This window comes from Trifolium pratense, linkage group LG7 (assembly GCF_020283565.1).
Source record: "Trifolium pratense cultivar HEN17-A07 linkage group LG7, ARS_RC_1.1, whole genome shotgun sequence".
NCBI lineage: Eukaryota > Viridiplantae > Streptophyta > Magnoliopsida > Fabales > Fabaceae > Trifolium > Trifolium pratense.
In genome coordinates this window covers 39,074,743-39,095,491 of record NC_060065.1, presented here as the reverse complement: position 1 = coordinate 39,095,491, position 20,749 = coordinate 39,074,743, and the positions used below count along the sequence as shown (strand labels likewise).

The 20,749-nt window shown below is 32.6% G+C and overlaps 1 protein-coding gene and 1 non-coding gene across 2 annotated transcripts; one reads left to right on the top strand and one right to left on the bottom strand.

Annotated features, from left to right (window-relative positions):
• Positions 1-1,025: 1,025 nt before the first annotated feature.
• Positions 1,026-1,113, bottom strand: TRNAY-GUA. Its single transcript is given in 2 exon segments — positions 1,026-1,061; positions 1,077-1,113. It is a non-coding gene; the product is annotated as a tRNA-Tyr (tRNA).
• Positions 1,114-11,905: 10,792 nt separating this feature from the next.
• Positions 11,906-19,827, top strand: LOC123893918. The gene is made up of 9 exons (XM_045943747.1): positions 11,906-12,293; positions 13,687-16,674; positions 16,760-16,837; positions 17,308-17,460; positions 17,572-17,735; positions 18,094-18,241; positions 18,330-18,452; positions 18,985-19,072; positions 19,374-19,827. Exons 2-9 carry the CDS (start codon positions 13,993-13,995, stop codon positions 19,559-19,561), a joined length of 3,624 nt encoding a protein of 1,207 aa, XP_045799703.1. The 5' UTR covers positions 11,906-12,293; positions 13,687-13,992; the 3' UTR covers positions 19,562-19,827.
• The last annotated feature ends 922 nt before the right edge of the window (positions 19,828-20,749 follow it).

The following is a 20,749-nucleotide window of genomic DNA, read 5'->3' as shown; positions in this document are numbered from 1 at the left end:
CTAGATTGGCCCGGCCCGATTATTATTGGGCTAATATTTATCAAGCCCGGCCCTTGTGGGCCAACTGGGCTAATGGACCAGCCCAACCCATTTCATTTTACTTTTTTTTTCCTTTTTATTCAATATTTTTTATAGGCAAAATTACACCGGAGGTTATTTATCTTATTTATTTGTAACACTTTAGTTCTTTATATTTTTTTTTGTTCCGTTTAGGTCCTTTATCTTATCCATTTGTAACATTTCGGTCTTTTTTCTCATTTTTTATTCTAAAAAGACTGTCATGGCATGCCACATCATATACTTTTAATTTTTCCTCTGCTATAATTATTTACAGTTTCTGTTTTTAAGTTTTTTTTATAGGATTAAGGGTTCTTTAATTTTTTTTCTTCCAGAAATCAAGCTACAAGAACTACTCAACCTCATGTCTTCTTCTAGCAACAACGACGATTCAAGAGTCAGTTGGATTCGATATGTAAACACGAACTGCTTGTGTCAAAAAGTTTCAGAGATTAAAGTTTCGATGACTTATCAGAACCCAAATCGACTGTTTTACAGATGTAAGCAAAATAAGTGCAAGTGGTTTTGGTGGTGTGACCCAATTCCAGATGACATTGACATGAATATCCAAAATACACTAGAAAGCAATGTATTTTATGCAGATGCAAGGGTGGCTAGTTAGTATTGAGAAGAAATTAACAACATGAAAGAACATATTGGAATGGTATGTGAATCGATGAAGGGAATAGAGGATGAAGTTTGTACTCTAAAAGTTGAATTTGAGAATGCTATATATATATGTGCAGTGATGAAAGAAGTTGCTATAGTGAAAAAACTTTAGTAAGACAAAACCAAATAGTGGATACAGCTGTATAGTGAGGGAGCAAAAATGGTAGTTTTAATAACTTGATTGTTTTTTAGTCCAAAAAACGAAAAGAAAAAGTTGAATGATGAAACCGCAATCCAACAAAGACTTTTGTTCCACGTTGATTTTGAAAACAATTAATTAAAATAAAAAATAAAAAACTTCCGACCTACCGGATTCGAACCAGTGACCTAAGGATGTCTGTTATCACCAACTACAGTCCTCCGCTCTACCAACTGAGCTAAGGTCGGTTGTTGAAATACAATGAAAAGATAAGGTTATAATACTTAAACTATCGCAGAGACAATAAGATGAAATGAATATTTTCTGCAATTGTTGAGACACAAATATGGTAGAGGCAACAATATTATCACTGGTTGCATTGAGACAGAAAGATGGCAGATGTAAAAATACTCTCATTTGTTCCTTGTAGGGATAGCAAAAACATATGTATTTATGAATAAAATTCGTCACAGACATAACGAATATGTCCAGTAAACATATATTTCAACTACCGTTAATTAATGGATATGGAGATAGATGTATGATATTTGTACTTGCAGATTTACGTTTCTTTTAGTAAATTAGTAAAATTACAAAAATAAATAAATAAAGTTATATTACCTAAACATAAATAATATACATACATGAAAGAACCCTAATCTAATATTCTAATTTGTATTTATTGTTTGATTAATAATTTTTTTTGTTGTAAAAGCGAGTTGCAGTTTATCACTATTTTTATGTGTTAATACTATTATTTTTGTTGTTTAAAAAACAAAGAAAACATAATTATTTTAAATGTTATATAATTTACATAAATATGCATATTTTTGAAATAATTGATATCCGTGGATACTTCAAAAATTGATATTTGTACAGTCATGAACTAAACGCGAAAATCAACTCTAGGTTCCACAACATTTGGTTCTTTGCTCAGCTTCGCATCACCCTTAGGTTCTTTGCTCGACTTCTCATCAACCTTCGATGTCTTCTCATTAAACTTCGGTTGTTTGCTTTACTTTACACCAACCCTAGTTCTTTGATTGGTTTAGGATCAACCATATCTTAGACAATTCAAAACAATAAAACAACTTTAGTATCAGTGTAGTTCACTACTTAACCTACAAATAGGGTTCACTACTTAAGTAGTGAACCTGACCAATACAACTTTGCTTGACGTGATTCAAACGAAATGTAATGAGGAAAGTTTTTGTTGAGATCTATCAAGTGTGAGTTAAGCCCCACATTCGTTGGAAAAGTAGAGATTGAACACTTTATAAGTGTGAGGACCCATAAACCTAATGTCTTAGGGTGTGTTTGGTAAATACATTCATTGGTTTCTGTGTTTTTCTCTCTGCCCTATTTTTTTCTCTTAAATCAAACATACCATTAAAATTTGAGGTAAAAGTGTGATGTTAGAGTCACTTATAAAGTTGTTCATTGCCCAATATGTTGATCCAATCCAACGAGACTCCCTCTAAACGGTTCAACGCTGGTATAAGATCCCAATTGGGAGAGTAATAAGTGAGGGATGGTGAGGAAGGGTGAAGGAATGGAAGTACAAAACAATGAGATTTCCACACGTCCGCATGTTAAGTAGTGAATTGTTCTCGCATGTTAAGTTGCGAAAGGAGTATTTTGGCAAATTCAAAAGGTGCAAAAAGAAAAACTGGCTTTGTTGCTTTTGAACTGAAGTTCTACACTAACCTAATTTTTTCAGCCCATTGGTTCACAAAGTCTAAGGGAGTATTTATGCACACCCTACTATTGCTGCAATACACCCGGAAAAGATTACTTTTGAAGTTATATTTCTAAACCAAGCTAAAGTTAATATTTTATCTCGCCAATGTCGAAGAGTACTTCTAATCCAATGTATTTTTAAGAAGAAAAAAAATTAAGTAAAGGATCTTTATTAGCAATTAGGGGCTGTGCAAAGCATCTCTCAATATTGTTGTCTTTCTTTTGTCATCATCACTTAGACCTTAATTATAATATTTCTTTTCGTACACTAGCAATAAGCTAAGGTGCTTGCAGTCCAAATCATGGGTGTAGTTATGGTGCATAAGCCTAAACTTATGCACCATGCATAAACTTGCTTCCTACACCCACTATATTTGCTTCCTACACCAAAAGTCAACCAAAGGTCAGCTCAAGCCCAAAATTAGGCAATCCATTACTCGCGCGCCCCCCATATACTATCCCATTACTTGCGCGCCCCCTTTTGCTTAGCGCACCCCCCAGTTTTTTTTTTTCCTTTTTCTCCTAGATTTCTTGTGAGCCCCCCAATTTTTTTTCCCTCCCCTAGATTTCTAGCGCGCCCCCAATTTTTTTCCCTCCTCCAAACTTCTAGCGCACCCCTCCCCCAAATTTCTAGCGCGCCCCCCGTTTCCAATTAAATAATAATTTTTGTTCCTTTGAAGTATATATTATAAAAATCTATTTTAAATTAATTTTCGTCATACACCCCCTCGAAGCCCAACATAATAACGAATGATTCATGTATATATAAAGCATACTTGTCAAACATACAATTTAATTTTAAGTTTTATCAATCATAATCACAATATAAATAAAATTTCATACATTAATTTTATATATATCGATTTTTCTTTACAATAAAAAAATGATCGAATCCAATATCTCATGCATACTATCCAAATTTTTTTCAACTAAACTAACCCTAATTGCTTTATATGATTTTTTGCTTTATGTAGCATGGTTTTGTAAAATGGTTATGTGATGTTTTACTTAATAACAATGGTTTCAGTGTATAACATCTTGGCACTAATGCCCATATGAAACCATTTAACTAAAATAATGGTTTCAGTGTATAACGCTATGAAACCATTTAACTAGACTAATGGTTTCAGTGTATAACATCTTGAAACCAAATAACAAGACTAATGGTTTCAGTGTATAACGCTATGAAACCATTTAACTAGAATAATAATGGTTTCAGTGTATAACAGTATCAAACCATTTAACTAGACAAATGGTTTCAGTGTATAACATCTTGAAACCAATTGACAAGACTAATTGTTTCAGTGTATAACATCTTGACACTAATGCTCATATAAAACCATTTAACTATAATAATGGTTTCGGTGTATAATGCCATGAAACCATTTAACTAGACTAATGATTTCAGTGTATAACGGTATGAAACCATTTTTGCTGTGGAATGGTTTCAAAGAGCTGTTCTCCAAAAACATATTTAACCCTTAATAAAAATTGTGAAATAAATTTAAATTTTTAAGACGATATAAAACCGAAGAGAGTGAGGTATCCCCAATCGTTCCAAATAATTCAAAATACCCTAAATAAAATTTTGGGAAAATTTTATTAATATCTTATATTTATAAAAGCATATTTACCTCATTTAATTAACTAGAAATAGTTCCAGGTCTCGGAAAAATACCAAACTGGTCCCAAAATTCTCAGAAAATTATTTACTATTTTTATGTAAAAATAATAAAAAAATTTGGAGTCTCCTTGGCACCGCACGCACCCCCACGCGCCGCCAGTGAGAGTGGGCGTGGACGCGCGTCACTGTTCATCATCTTCCTCACCCATTTTCTGCAGAAACGGGTCACGACGACCCGGTTCGTCGACCCGGTTCGTTCTCCCTCAATAATCAACGAAACTCGACGTTCTTTATACCGTTTTGATCGTCGTTCGATTTTATGAATGTTTCCGGTATTAGTTTTCGAAATCGGAGATCGAATCGCATGTAAAATGTGGCCGAAATTGAGCAAGCAAAAATAGAAAGTTCTTCAGTTATGATTATTACATGTGTAAAATTATCTGATGGCTGTGAATGACTTATGCACCATACATAAGAAAAGGCTTATGCATATTAACTTTTGCCCCAAATCATATATAGTGGAATTAAAAATAATCAATTTAACTTGTACCAAAAAAAAAATTATCATTTTAACTAAAAATCAAATAATTTTATAAAACTTCCTGGCCCAATAATTTAATAGAATACAATGATTAAATTAAAAAAAGGCAGTTGACTGGAAGCCGCCCTGCATAGGAGAAAATTCAAAAACCATTAAGAAAAATTGATAAACAAAAATGAGACGGTTATTAAAAATGGGATTAAATGGATGGTTTAAAATATTTTGGTTCCTTTATTACATCCTATTGGGGCATATATATTTTTTTATCTAATAAAAGAAAAAAAATCATATCATTAGAGATGTGATCATTGTTGAAAATGAATAGTAGAAATAGAACTAAGGAAGCATTGATTCCATACTATTTGAAGATGAGAATGTTAGTTAGCTTTGTGTTTTAGTGAGTGTTACCCAATAGTTTACTCTAGTATAAACATGTGTTTTGATTTGTATTCACCGTTCAGTATCATCAATAAGCAATTCAATAATTATCAAAAAAAAAAAAAAACCAATTCAATAATACAAAATTTATAATCTCCTTAGTTCAGTTGATGGAGATATCATCATATCACATATATTATGTAGGAGTTGAGGTTCACTTTTAAGGACACTCCACTTATTCATTTTTAAGGTAAAATTTCTAACCACCAAACTCTAAACAAAAAATAAAATACAAAATTTATAAATTTTCCTTTTCTCCGTGAGTATCAAATAAACAATTCAATAATACAAAATTTGTAAATTTCGTTTTTCTCGGTGAGTATCAAAATGTGAGTGCTTTATCATCATTCTTATCACATCAAAATATCCTGATCTACCGATATGGCATCTCTCTAACAATTTGAGCTCCTAAAATTGTTTAAAATATTCCAAAATTATCCGTGAATAGTTTTTTTTTTTATAACAATTATCCATGAATAGTTGGAAACAGTTATTAAAAATAAAACAAACTATAAAAAAAGATTTAGTCTAATAAAAGAGATTATACTAAGGGCGGACAGACGCATAAATTATTAGTGGGCTAATATTTTTGTCCAAGATTTAAATTATATTAAATTTATTAAAAAATTATACTAAAAATAGTCGTAGTTACTAAATTTACAAAAAAAATAGTTTATCATCTATTTGTTAAAAATGAATTAAGGGAGGTGTATTGGATTGAGATTTCAAAAGACTATTTTGACAAAAAAAATCTTGAGGATTTTAAAAGACTTTGTGAGATTGTATTGATTTTGTGAGACTTTTTTGAAAGACTTTTACAATCAAAATTCTTAACACAAGAATTCGTGAGATTTTATAACACAGACTCTTGAGATTTCGAGGTACTATATAGACTTTTAAGATTTTAATGACTCAATAAATTCGATACAAATTTCTTCTAAATAATGAATCAATCAATAATTAATAATCAATGAAAATGAATTATTCCTTAAAAAAATCAATGAATCAAACAAAACAAAAAAGGAAAAAAAAACTATGAATGATAAAAAAAAAAAACAGCGATGATGAAATTGCAAAAAGAAGGTTGTATCGAATTATCAGAAATTGCAATATACCAAAATCAACGAATCAATATACGATGAAAAAAAACAACGAAGACTTTTCTTTTTTATGAGAAATTCGTATCAAATTATTCTTTTGGTTGCAAAAAGTTGCAAATTATGTTACAGAAATTTTCCACAAGCATAGATTGAAATGAACCATATATAGTTTGGTTGTTTATTCTTGCGTATGGATGTATACGATGACGGATTTTAAACTGGAATCATATATAATAGCCATTCAACAAGACGGTTGAAAAGTATAGGAGGCTGTAAAAGAAAGAAGGTGAACTCCAATTTTGTGGGCAGAAAAAAGTCTATAGAAGAAAAGAAAAGTCTTGAGGGTTTGAGTGGGATTGTAGGATGACAAAAGTATTTATATTCTCAACAAAAAAGTCTTTCAAAATCCATTTCACAAAAAAAATCCATCAAAATCGGTAGACTTTTGAATACCGAGAGACTTTTTAAAAGTCATAAGAAATCTCAATTGAATACCTACTGATTTCGTTGCCCTGAAAAAAAAATCTTAATTGTCTTAATTGAATACCACAAGATTTATTTATATTTTATAAAAGTCTTGATTGAATACCACAAGATTCTTTTTCAACAAAAAAGTCTTTTAAAATCCTTTGAAATCTCAATCCAATACACCCTCCTAAGATTACCAATTGTTAGTTGGTTCACTGGTGATTGACGCTGAACTTAGTAGAGAGGACCACGATTCGATCCCCACAACTGCAATCGGGAGGAGACTGAAACCACTTGATGTCAGAACTGACCCCCGAAACAGATTAAGCTGGTGGTGAAAACAAAAACAAAAACTAAAATTACATTATTATTAACTATTCTAAAAACATATCTTTCAATGTTTCAAAACCAAAAATCAAATGAAGATTTTAAACCACCGTGAATGGAGATGCAGTTACTAATTTTTTGCTATAATTAGTAGGGATGACACCATTGTGATGAGAGGAGAAACGGGTTGACGGGAGTGTCCCACCAATAATTTTTTTAAAAAAATCAATAAACTCGCAAAAATATCATACAAATTTGTAACAAAAATAAAAATAAAATCCATTCAAGGAAATCAAAATATAAACTAACAAGGCGGCCAAAAAATAAAATTATCATTCAAAACTCCAAACATTCATAATTTATAAAATCAAAGAAAGTATTCGGTTTATATCCAAGGATAATGCTTATTCTTGTGAAGACTCCCATCACGAATAATGCTCCAAATGATGTGTACTACTTTATTTCCATATATTTGCATTATTTTAATTAAACGCAAAACCGTAGATTATGTTAATTGAGTTTTATTTTCTAATATGGGTCAAAAATAGAAGATTCATGAATAATGGACCGAAACTTTTTGTTCAAAAATAAAAATTAATTAGACCCGATAGGCCAACTCGCCCCACCCCACCTCGTAAGCATCAACTCAATTAACTTTGATTCGGATATGTTAATTCAAAGAATTGAATCCTCTCTATACTTTTATTTGTTTTCTCTTTTTAATTATTTATTTACTCTTATAAGTTACCAAATCATCATCAACTCACTTATCAAACAACAACAAATTAAACACACTTCAAACAAAAGATAAAAGTCCTATTACTACTTCACAACACAATTACTATCAACGAACAACGACTTAAAACAACACCGATATCCAACAATTATTAGCAACTTTGATTACAACACCAAATAAAACTTCATAACTCAATTAACCATTCAGTCCTCTCCAAAACAGCAGCCTATTACTCCTTTTTAACAGTACCCCTAACCCAAACCATCTTGATTTAGTTTACCGACGAAACGTACGAATTTTGAATCAATTTAATTAATAAATTCAAGTTATTAGGAAGACACAAAACCAGAGAGAATGAAGTACACCAGAAGATTCCAAAATATTCAAAATACTCTACATAAACTTTTGGGAAACTTTTATAAAATTATAATTTTTTTAATCACCTTTTTACTCCAAATAATTAATTAAAAATAGCTACGAGTGTCCAAAAATCCCCAAAGTGGTACCAAAATTTCAAGAAAATAATTTACTATTCAACTGTAAAAACAATTTTTAAAACCGGATCCTCCTTGGCTTCGCACGCGCCAGATGCGCAACTGGGCGTGGTTACGCGCTTTTGTTCAACGTCTCTTATAGCCGTTGTATGCAGAACGGGTCGTGTGACCCGGTTACCCGACCCGGCCATATCTCCCTCAATACTCAAGGCAACTCGACATTCTTTATGCCGTTTGATCGTCATTCAATTTTAGAAAGATGTCCGGTTTTAGTTTTTACAATCGGCGATCGAATCGTACGCAAAAAGAAAGAAGTAGAGTTGGTTCTAACTTTCAAGTTTTGCTATCGGTTTCTTGTTTAAAATTCAAAGGGGACGATCCTAACTGATTCCCAAAAGTTTAAAAGCTTTGCAGACACGTTCACAAATCGATTAGGACATTTAAATCCATATAAAGACTCAACTTGTGAATTAACAACTCAAAATTCATATTTCAAATAAAGTTGTTATTTTTCTTTTTATAACTTAACAAAACACCATGGATGAACTCAACAAAACTCACTCAGAATCAGTAACAAATAAGACACGATTTTATCCAAGTAACAAAGCACATCATCATCGTCATCATAGTAAAATTCGAATTTTAAATTCAAGTAAATTCAAACAACAACAACATCACATGCATAAGAGCAACAACTTAAACACACACATAATAAATACATCAAGTATTCCTATTGAATTTAGAATTTCAAAAGTATAAAACTCTCTTACTTGGATTGCAGTGAACTCCCTAAATTGAGGTTAAAATTTTTCTTCTTTTGCTTCTCTTCACTCTCCCATGAGCTCTTTCTCTTTTCTCCCACCCAGTAGCACTATTTTTTATGTTTGTTTTCTTTTGTTTGTATCAGTATGCTAACTCTTCTCAACTTCACCACCCTTTAAACCATTTAATTTCAAGGGACAATAGCATTATTATTTTTTAAAATGATTTAATGGGAATTAAAATTGTGTTTCTTCTTCTTTATTCCTTTCTCTACCATTTTCCTATCTACACTCCATCTATGCTCCCAACACCTCTTTATTTTATTTTCTACTTATTTTTTTTAATATTTATTTTCTAATTAGCAACATCGTTATCTTTATTTATCAACCATTTAATTATTCGTCACACAAAATAATTAAATAAACATCGTCAATCAACAACACAATAACTAAATAATTAAATAAAATGAATTCTAATTTTTGGGGCGTTACACTCTCTGCCCAAAAATATAACGGAAAATTGGTCAAACAAAGTTCATGTATTTAGTCCAAATTTAAACTAAATACATCAATTTTCTTTGATAAAATTTTCCTTATATTTTGGAGCGGAAGAAGTATTACTCAAACCCTTCACCACTAGATCGAACATAGTGACTTAAGGTGACAAATTAATCTTCAAATCTTAGCTTAAAAAAATATTTATATTTAGTATTCAACTTGCTTTAAATAGAATTATATCTTGCGAAAGAAATATATGAAAATAAAATAAAAACAACATTATAAGCTACCAAATTGATGTGACAAATTTTGTAAAAAAAACAAATAAAATAAAAATTGTTGTGACAAAGATGAAAGAAGAGCGCTTATAAAAAGATGACAAGTGGAATTAGCATCAACAGACTTACTTTTCTCAAATTAATAAAAAAATAAAAAATTAATAAAAAAATAGATTAATAAAGGGTCTTGCTAACGAGTGTCCCAGAGCCTCATTCTATTAGGTGAATAGCTATATATAGAAGAACAAACTTTACGATTATGTGTTCCAAGTTTGGCTAAATAGTCTACACATGTGTTGTCCTCTCTAAAAATAAATTTTTTATTCAAAACATTAAACACTACAATTTGCAATGCATTGACTTTACTATTTTCATAAAAATTCTATAAAAACGTACTCCCTACGGCCTCATATGTAAGTAAAAGTAGCCTTTTTAGATTCATTGGAAAACAGATGTATTAATTCTAAAATATAGACCAAATACATCACTTTTCAAATAAATCTAAAAAAATGTATTTTTGCTTACACATGAGGTCAAAGAGAGTAATATTTAAGGTCTTGAAGAGTATCCTGAGGCACTAGTTAGCATTTGACATAAATAAATATTAAATATTCTCTCCCCCACTGTCTCTTTTTTATTTTATTTTATTTTTTGTTGTTTATGGTATAAGGAGGGAAAAAAAAAGGAGAAAACAAACAACAAACTATCTAGAAAATAAAGTCCCACTAGCATCGGCTAGTAAAATGAAACTCATTCCATTAGGTGGAATAACTATAGAAGAATAAACTATGTGTTCCAAGTTTGACTAAATAGTCTACACATGTATTGCCCTCTCAAAGATATGAATAACTCTAACCCTTCAATACTTATCAAAGAGATTCTTGATATTATAAATAATAGCTACATCCAAACATTATCCAAAAGCTCTTTGATATCCAACTACCAAGATAAGACTAGACGATGATAAATTGCCAATAATTCAGTGTGAAAATATTCGAGAATTCTATATTACCAAATGAATACTCTCTTTAATTTGTAATAATAAACAAAACAGTTAAAATTCTATGATTTAAAATACAAACAAATTTCAATTAATTTCTACGGCATATAATTTGGTTTTATTTTATTTTGCCAAATAATATAGTAATTAGAATTTCATCTTTAAAATGAATAAGTGAAATATTTGGTAGAGAGGACAGTAGTTCGATCCTCCGCAACTACGATCGGGAGGGAGACTGAAATCACTTGATGCCAGAACTAATCCCCGAACCAGATTCAACTGATGATGAAAATAAATTCTTTTTATTTATTTTTATTTTTATCAATTAACGAGTAATAAGAAATACTGTACTCGGAAGAATAATACTAATAATTGAGTAAAAATAAAATAATGCTACTACTAATAATAATAATTTATAAAAGAGGAACATATGTCTTTGTATTCTCCCGTTTTTGACAATTTTACTGACACAATACAACAAGCCAACAAGGCAACAATTATTTTCTCATCCCACCAGTACACTACTTTAAAATTAGTTAAAATATGGATATGCCGAAGACAAAATTTAATATTATACCGTATATGTTAATTTTTTAATTTACAGCTAATGATCGAATCCAAAATCTCTATCATATTAGTTCATCGTTCCAATTTGATTGACACAATTGACTGTTTCACGTATGCCGATGCATAACTTTGACGATTAATATTTTTAATTGTATAATAGTAAAAATTATAAAAATTTGATATTTTGAAAACATTCATCGAGACGAATTAAACAACATCTTTTATGTTAATATTTATTTTTATTTATTAGTAAAAAAATAAGATCAAAACAACATGTGTGAATAATACATAACAGTGTCAATCAAATTGGGATAAAGAGAGTATTAAAATCTCATACCATTAGATCAAATTTAATACTTACTATATCATGTTAATTTATTTTAAAATTAAATTTAAATACTATTTTTTATTTTTTTTACAGAATACCCAATCAAAATTTTCTTTTGGCTTCTTAAAAAAAAATCTAATAATTTACTTTATTTTATTATTCCACAACAAAACACAAACATTAGCTTCAAGTTCAACAATCCACAACAGATATATAGAGAGAGAGAAACAAAAGTGTTTGTCTCTGTGACTGTGTGTGACAGACAGAAGAGAGAGAGAAAGTATCTGTGTGCGTGTATTGTGCTGTGCTGTCATTTTGTTCCAAAAGTATCATTCAATTACAAGTAGATTCATATTATTTGCAACTTCAAAGAAAAAAAAAGATAAAAAACATGGGATAGACAAACAAAGTTTGATTCCTTTTTGTTTCCTTTTTCAGATATTTACACTCTTTTTTTTCTTGCTTTTTTTCAAGATACTAATCCATGGCTGTTACTCTGAAACCTTCTTGAATTACATCATCAATCAGGTATATATATATAATAATTCTGTTAAATTTTCTGCTTGATCTAGCTTTTATTTGATCTTTTGTGATTTTAATCTAATTTTGTTAGTTAAATCATGTTTGATTTATGAAATTATGATAATATGTACTGTGTTTTGATTGGGAAAGGTTTGAAGTTAGGACCCTTTAGTTTGGTGAATTTTGGATTCCATAATTCTGATGAGAGTTGACCAGAATTGATATTTTTATTTATGGATCCTTTAGTTAGGTGGTTAAGTTATGACTTAAATTATTTGTTGAATTATTATATTTCGTATTTTCTGCATGTGATTTGGTTTTTCTTATTTTTTTGATAGACAAACGTTTAGTAAGTTGTTATGTTAGTTATCAGGGTTCGAATTCTGGTCCTCATGCTTAAATTTTTTCTGTGTCTCTTAGCTCACCAATCGAGTTAACCTACTTGGTAAACTCGTGATTTGGTTTGGTGTAAGAATGATGTGTAATATCTTCTCTCCCCTTATATTTTTCTGGTTGATCTAGTGTTTTGCTTCACTGCAAATGGTTTTGTAAATTACCAATTATTTTGGTTGATGCCAATTTCTTTTTTGAAGACTCGGTATCTGGTTCAAATACCGACTAATTTGAGAAACACCGATCTCACTGTCCACTAGCGGGAGGGGCCATTTAAAGCCAGAGTTTTTGCTTTGTATGGACCGGCCCAACACATAAAGTGGCAACGGGAGAATTCAAACTCGAGACCTGAATGATGCCAATTATATGATGAAATTTTGATATTTTAGAACACTGATCCATTTTATAAATCCTTTTCTTATTCTTAGTACTTTAGGCAATGGTTCTAAATAGTGGTTGTGGTAATATTGCGGCCGCATCCCGATCCTTGATATTTTAAAGAATTGTGGGAAAATGCGATTAGTGCAGTATCAATTGCAGTCGCGTTGCAGTTTTGGCAACATTAAAAATTGTTATGTCGTGGCGTAGATCACGGTCACAGACCTTTATTTAAAACCCTGATTTAGAGTATGAAGTTAAAAGTACTTATGCAATGAACCAGGGGTTGAAAGAAATATGTACTTTAGTGTCTGATTACTAACTAAATGAAGATCATGAAGGAATAATCTCATATCCAAAGCATCCTCAACCTTAAAAGTTTGAGAGAAATTTATGAGATTTTGTATACTTCAAGCAATTATAAGAGATTAAGACTATATTTTTCTTTACATTTAATCGCAAGGTAAATGAATTTGTTGATCGTATGTTGGTGTATTTGGGATTTTAGTTCCAAATAGCTCGATCGTTGATGATAAATTTTTCTAATCGATTATATCATTTATTGTTCTAGTAATCTGTTCTATTTTGTATCTCATTCTAAAGTTTCTAAATTTCATCATTCTTACAGGGTGACATTTTGATGATAATTTGATCATCAAATCAAGTACTTAGTCTTGAGAGTTCCGAGGATTGTGGAAGCTTCTTCATGCATTGATTTTGGTGACATAAAAGCTTCTCTCCAACTCATTGCTATGGATAAAAAGCTGAAAATTTTTGACTTTTAAAAAAAATTAGTAATCTTATCAAAGGGATTTGGAAATTGAATTGGTAGTAATAGTTTCGTTAGGATGGTTAATGTCTTCTCAGTACTGTGGCATTGTAGTAAACTCCTGCATTCAACATTACAAATGATGCTTTGATTATACAATCAAGAATGCAGAAACATCAATACAATTCCATGGAACCTCGAAACGAGGAATACCATTCTGCACCGCAACCGGTCCTGCAAGATCATTTGGAGGGAATGCATACCAATACAAGGCCTCCTCCTTCCTTCAACATGCCAGAAAATAAACCTGTACATAATTTCTCCATACAGACCGGTGAGGAATTCGCTCTTGAGTTTATGAGGGATAGGGTGAATGTCAAGAAGCCTTCATTTCCAAATGTTGTCGGCGAACCTAATTATGCGACAGGGTCTATGGACTTGAAAGGAATTTTAGGTCATCCAGGATCTGAAAGTGGTTCTGATATTTCTATGCTCGCAAATATTGAAAATGTTCCGAAAGAGTTTGACAGAAGGAATTCTGTTTTACATCAGGAAAGAAGTAATTATGGCTCGGCTCGATCAATTCCTAGATCGTCGTCTAATCAAGACAATAACCGAGTCCTTCATGGTATTTCCTCTTCTGGAGGTTCTGACAGCTTATCATTGAAGATGAAGATTCTATGCAGCTTTGGTGGCAGAATATTACCACGGCCAAGTGACGGAAAGCTTAGATATGTCGGTGGTGAAACACGGATTATTAGTATAAGAAAGGACATAAGTTGGCCGGAACTTTTGCAGAAAATATCATCAATCTATAATGATACTCATGCAATAAAGTATCAGCTCCCTGGAGAAGATCTTGACGCCCTAGTTTCAGTATCGTCCGATGAGGATCTTCGGAATATGATGGAGGAATGTCATGACCTACAAAGAAGTCGAGGATCCTTGAAGCTTAGGATGTTCCTGTTCTCGATAAATGATTTGGACGAGAGTCAGTTTGGTCTAGGTAGCATGGATGGTGGAGATTCTGAAATCCAATATGTAGTTGCTATTAATGGCATGGGCATGGAATCAAGAAGCAACTCTATCCTTCGATGTGCCGGAAGTTCTAATAGTATACAGGAGCTAGACAGACAAAATATTGACAAGGAGACTAAAAGAGCCGTGGTAGAATCATATGGTGTCGGCAGTTCTTCCTTGACTCGCAGTGTTAACTCGGTATTGACAAATCAGTCTTCCCAACCAGTGCTACCAACATCCTCAAATGCTTATGAAGCCTATCCGTTCTTTTATGAGGATCCGATCATTCAACAAGGTGGAACTAGTCAATATCCAATACACAATGGCCCTTTTCCTTCTAGCAGTTCGGCTCGCAATCTAGGAGAGGTTCCGGTTTCTTTGCCTACTCATGGTCTTGTGAACCAAGGAACGGTGAGCGAAGGACAAGCATCCAGTGAGTTGAAAGTACAAAGAAAAGGTGATAATGTCATTCATACAGCGAATGATCGAGTAAAAGTTTTATCAACAGAAGCACCATATTCTCTTCCTTCACATCCATTTGAGGGAAGTTTGCAAGGTAACTTATCAGAGGCACCAATTCCAGCTGCTGTATCAGAAGCACTCCATCCTGCGCTGCCATTAGAAAACAAGATTCCAGCTGCTGTATCAGAAGCTCTGAATCCACAAATTTCAAGACCGGGTGAAGATGACTTCTATACTGCATCGGCAGATGCATTCAGTCGTGCTCTTGTTGATGCCGAGTCCAATGTAATTGATTTCAGTTGCCTTGAACCACCTCCACTTCCTAATAGAGTCTATTATTCAGAGAGAATTTTTCCTAGGGAGCAAGCAGATTTGCTGAACCGGTCCGCAAAGTCAGATGATGCATATGGTTCTCACTTACTCATGTCAGATTTACTTTCTGATTTGAACCACATGAATTCAGTTAATGAATCCAACGACATGTTGCACAACGAGAATCTGTCAAATCTGAATACAGCATCAAACTCATCAGCAAAGCCCTTGCGTGCGGATAGCCATATCATCAACAAACATTTGCCTGATACAACAAGTCAGGCAAACTCAAAGTTATATCAGCTTGTGGATTCTGATTTGAAGCGGGTATTATCAGATAACAAAATTTCTGAAAATGAGACAAATGTCTCCAAAGGTAGTCCTAAAGTTCTTCAAGTTGATGAAACCAAGGGCAGTGAGCGTCTTGCATTTCGCCGAGTTCCTTCTGTTGAACAAAATGTGAATCTAGCATCTAAACTTCAAGATAACAATTTGTCTGATGTTCCTACAAGGGAACCTCTTGATGCTAAATCCAAACCTTCTCAGGGTGACATTCTGATCGACATTGAAGACAGGTTTCCGCGTGATTTCCTTTATGATATGTTCTCGAAAGCAGCTCATTCTGAAGATTCCGCAAACATTAGTCCATTACCAGCTGATAGAGCCGGTTTGAGCTTAAAAATGGACAATCATGAGCCTAAAAGTTGGTCATATTTTCAGAAGTTGGCTCATGAGGGGTTCGATAATAATGTTTCTCTAATTGATCAGGATAATCTCGGTTTTTCATCTCCTGTAAGTAAAGTAAAAGAAGGGGATAGTATGTTACAGCATTCTGCTCCTCTACCAGCCGAGAGTGTTATTCTGACAGGACCCAAGGAATCCCATTCCCACCTAAATTTTGGAGATGAAAATCAGAAAATTTTACCTGCAACCACTAAAACCGAGGCTGTTGTTTTTAAACCAGAAAATAACCCTTCTGAACTTAAGGGAAACGGAAATAAGAACGTCAGCACAACAGTGGAAAACATAAGACCAACGGAGTATGAATATCAGGTATGTTTTTAAAGGTTCTTTATCTTATGAAACTGCACATATATTTTTTGTTTTGCTGACAAATCCTTTGATGGACTGAGTGTAGGATGACAATAGTGAGACAAGGGATGTGGTTGTCGCTCCAGATACTATTTTTGGGGAGTTTGATATTAGTACTTTGCAGGTAAAATCATACTTTGATGTATCGTAGTTCTTCAGTGCTGATGCATTATGAGTATCGATCTTCTCCATTTCTGAAAAGAAATGCATAGCTCAATTACTATATTTTTATGTATAAATGATATAAAATCACACATTTTCACAATTGGTGACATTTTTTGAGTATTTATTCATCCAAAACTATAGTAATGAAGCCTTTCATTCTCTTGAGAAATGGAGAAAATCTCTCATGCATTATATGTGCCTTTTCTACAAAATCTACTAATTTTTCAAAAAAGTTAGTATCACTCTTCAGAAGCATAACTATGGCATTTTCTGTACAAATTAGTTCCGACAATGATGGTTTCAAGAATATCTGTACTAGATGATGGCTTGGGGGCTTAACGGCCTTTTTTTCTGTAACATTATAAAATTGAAGTTAATATTTTCTAATACTTATTACATTACATATAATATTTATGATGCAAATGACAGATCATAATGAATGCGGATCTTGAAGAGCTGAGAGAACTCGGTTCTGGTACCTTTGGGACTGTGTATCATGGAAAATGGCGGGGATCAGATGTTGCAATTAAAAGAATAAAGAAAAGTTGTTTCTCCGGTCGGTCTTCAGAACAAGAAAGACTGGTAACTTGCCTATAAATCACATGGAGTGACTTTTGTTCCTTTTTCTTTTACATGTCATGCTAATCATTTATTAAAATCACTTATATGGATGAAATTCATGTCCACTTTTAGACCATAGAGTTTTGGCGGGAAGCGGACATACTTTCCAAGCTTCATCATCCTAATGTGGTGGCATTTTATGGGGTAGTTCAAGATGGACCAGGAGGAACAATGGCCACTGTTACTGAGTTCATGGTCGATGGTTCTCTTCGGCATGTTTTGCTACGTAAGGATAGGTAATGCATCCATCCTACTAAGTTATAGCATTTCTATTAAGTAGCTTATCATTCGATGAAGAGTTTAATTTTGATACGCAGTCAATGTAAAAAGTTTAGAACAGTAGGTAAATCACAATCAATCATGTCTGACTTTAAAAGTAGTTATGATCAAAGTCGAATGTTTTCTAATGATCTAACGATTATGATTGACTGACAATGGAAAAAATATTTACACTGGCGGTGTATATGTATTAAACCCTTCAATTAAAGCTGTAACATTTACTAAGTGTTGTAATCTTTAGATATCATTAACTATTTTATCATCAAGAAAATTGTTGAAGGGATGTTTGCATGATCTTATCATGGTTTTATACAGGTATCTTGATCGCCGCAAGAGGCTGATAATTGCCATGGATGCAGCTTTCGGAATGGAGTATTTACATGCAAAAAATATTGTTCATTTTGACTTGAAATGTGACAATTTGCTTGTGAACATGAAGGATCCTTTACGGCCAATATGCAAGGTATTTATTCATGTGTTGGTGATTATTGATTCTATTAAACTCTGTCGTCGATATTTTGACAATATTGATGAAACTTTATTTTCATCAGGTTGGTGATTTTGGCCTGTCAAAAATTAAGCGGAATACCCTGGTGACTGGTGGTGTGCGTGGAACTCTACCTTGGATGGCACCAGAGCTGCTGAATGGGAGCAGCAATAAGGTTTCAGAAAAGGTAAAGTTTAACATCATCGGTTGAAATTTAGAATCACTATTAGTAACAATGAAGGAGCGTTGGTAGCTCAACTAGTTTGAGCTAAGAGTTGAAAGAGTTAAACATATTGTTGTTCAAATCTCAGTGTAGGAGAAAATACAAACATAACTAATATACTACCAATTCCGGATAAAGAAATACTATTAGTAACGACAATCAATGAAATTGCCAACAAGTTAATTCAAGTTTACTTAATTGGCACCAGCCTAAGCATCGAATAAAATAAAAATGATAACCATAATTTACAGTGCTGTTTGGTTGATTATTGTCCTTTGATGTCCCTCCCTCCTTATCTCATTCATAAATGACATTTTCATACACATTTTTGTCAACAAATTTCGATAATTTGGATGATTAACACATTTTAAATATGTGTTAACCATCCAATTGTTGTCGAGAGATTCCACATTTTGTGTCAAAACAGCATAGGTCTATCTCATTAATTGTGATTTATGAAGCCTTGGTGACTAATGCTATCTTGCCAAATGTTTAGGTTGATGTATTCTCCTTTGGCATTGTATTATGGGAGATTCTTACTGGGGAGGAGCCATATGCTAATATGCACTATGGTGCAATCATAGGTACTGTTCTCTTTGACAACCTCTTTAAATAACTTTGATTCTAGTTGTGTTGAATCTTCTAAATACTAGGTTGCATCAATTGTACTTTCATAGCATTGATAGATGTTCGATGTCAAACATGTTCATTATCCAACACTGGCACAACACCGACACATGTGGTTACATTCAAATATTTTACTTTCTCAAATAATTATCGGTGTCAACACATGTCAGGGTCGTGTCCGTGCTTCATAGCTTTTTCCATATTTGTTTCTATTCAAATTCTTTACTTTCACTCATTCTCTCGCTCACTCTCATACAGGAGGTATTGTGAACAACACATTAAGACCAACAATCCCAGGTTATTGCGATCTAGAATGGAGAACACTAATGGAGCAGTGTTGGGCACCTAATCCTGCAGTCAGGCCATCTTTTACAGAAATTGCACGCCGCTTGCGTGTGATGTCTGCGGCGGCTATTCCGACCAAAGGACCTAAAGCATCTAAATGATAATCAACAGATTTGATGAGATGCAAACATATCTTTATGTATTAAACTAAATACATTCAATTGAGCTATAAAATTGTATATGTGTTATACAACTATATGAGGGACATTAGTATCTGTTTGTATTGAAATTTCCTGGTTTGTCCACCAGTTGATTCTATTGTTGATTGTATAGAGTATATATATGTCAATATGTGTGAAACCATATATTATAGGATTGTTCAACAACATTTGTACTTATAATATCAATTCCACAGTGTGTTTTTGTACTGCAGGTTTCCTCATTTTACTTTCTTAGGATAGGTTGTTTTGACTTTTGATATCACCTAGATAGCACAGACGCTCCTCGGATTAGGCGTGTCCCGGTGTCGGACATGCATCAGTGTCAGACACCGACACTTATAATTACATTGAATTGTGTCATTTTCTCAAATTATTATCAGTGTCGACATTAGTGTCCGGGTTGTGTCCAGTCTATCTGCCAGTATCAATGAAATCATCCTAATTATAGATAAGGTATATTTGTTTTTTTTTTTTTGTTTTTTTTTTCTTTTTCTGTTTTTTGTTTCACTCAAATCAATGAAATCATCCTAATTATAGAAGCTCAACTAACTATCCCTATAACTTTTGCCACAAGCAACTAATCTTGCGTAGCTTGAGTAACACCATTTGTATTGCACTTAATCCATCTTGCAAAGATGGGGTTGCAAATCAACTTGTTTGAAAGTGAGAGCTTTACAAGTATGAATTGAGATTGAGAAAATTTTAAGCAAAGAAAAGTCTTAACAAACAATTGAGTGTTTCTTTGACAAATTTACAGGTGGGGAGGAAATCGCATTAATTATTTAGGATATACTCCTTTCCTTCGGTCCCATTTTATAAGAGCTATTTTGACTAATTGATACTATTCACTTATCTTGCTTTGACCATATTTTTTTTAATAATATATAAATACAAATATTAGCATATAAGATATTGTTTGATTTGTTTTGATAAATATTTTCAAAATATCAAGTTTTTATAATTTTTACTAATAGAAAATTAAACATATTAGTAATCAAAGTTGTGTGTTGGCATACGTGCAGAGGTCAAACTAATTCTTATATTTTGGGACGGAGGGAGTAGTAGAAACGAACTCTCATGGTCTGTGAAGCCCCGATACTCCAAAAATGGCAAAGTATCGTGTCCGAT

What these genes read in the sequence shown, in the direction of transcription:
- LOC123893918 (XM_045943747.1), top strand. Translation starts at nt 13,993, where the DNA reads ATGCAGAAACATCAATACAATTCCATGGAACCTCGAAACGAGGAATAC. An exon ending in GTTTTGCTACGTAAGGATAG is followed by an intron (nt 17,736 to 18,093) that starts GTAATGCATCCA and finishes GGTTTTATACAG; the next exon opens with GTATCTTGATCGCCGCAAGA. An exon ending in CTTTACGGCCAATATGCAAG is followed by an intron (nt 18,242 to 18,329) that starts GTATTTATTCAT and finishes TATTTTCATCAG; the next exon opens with GTTGGTGATTTTGGCCTGTC.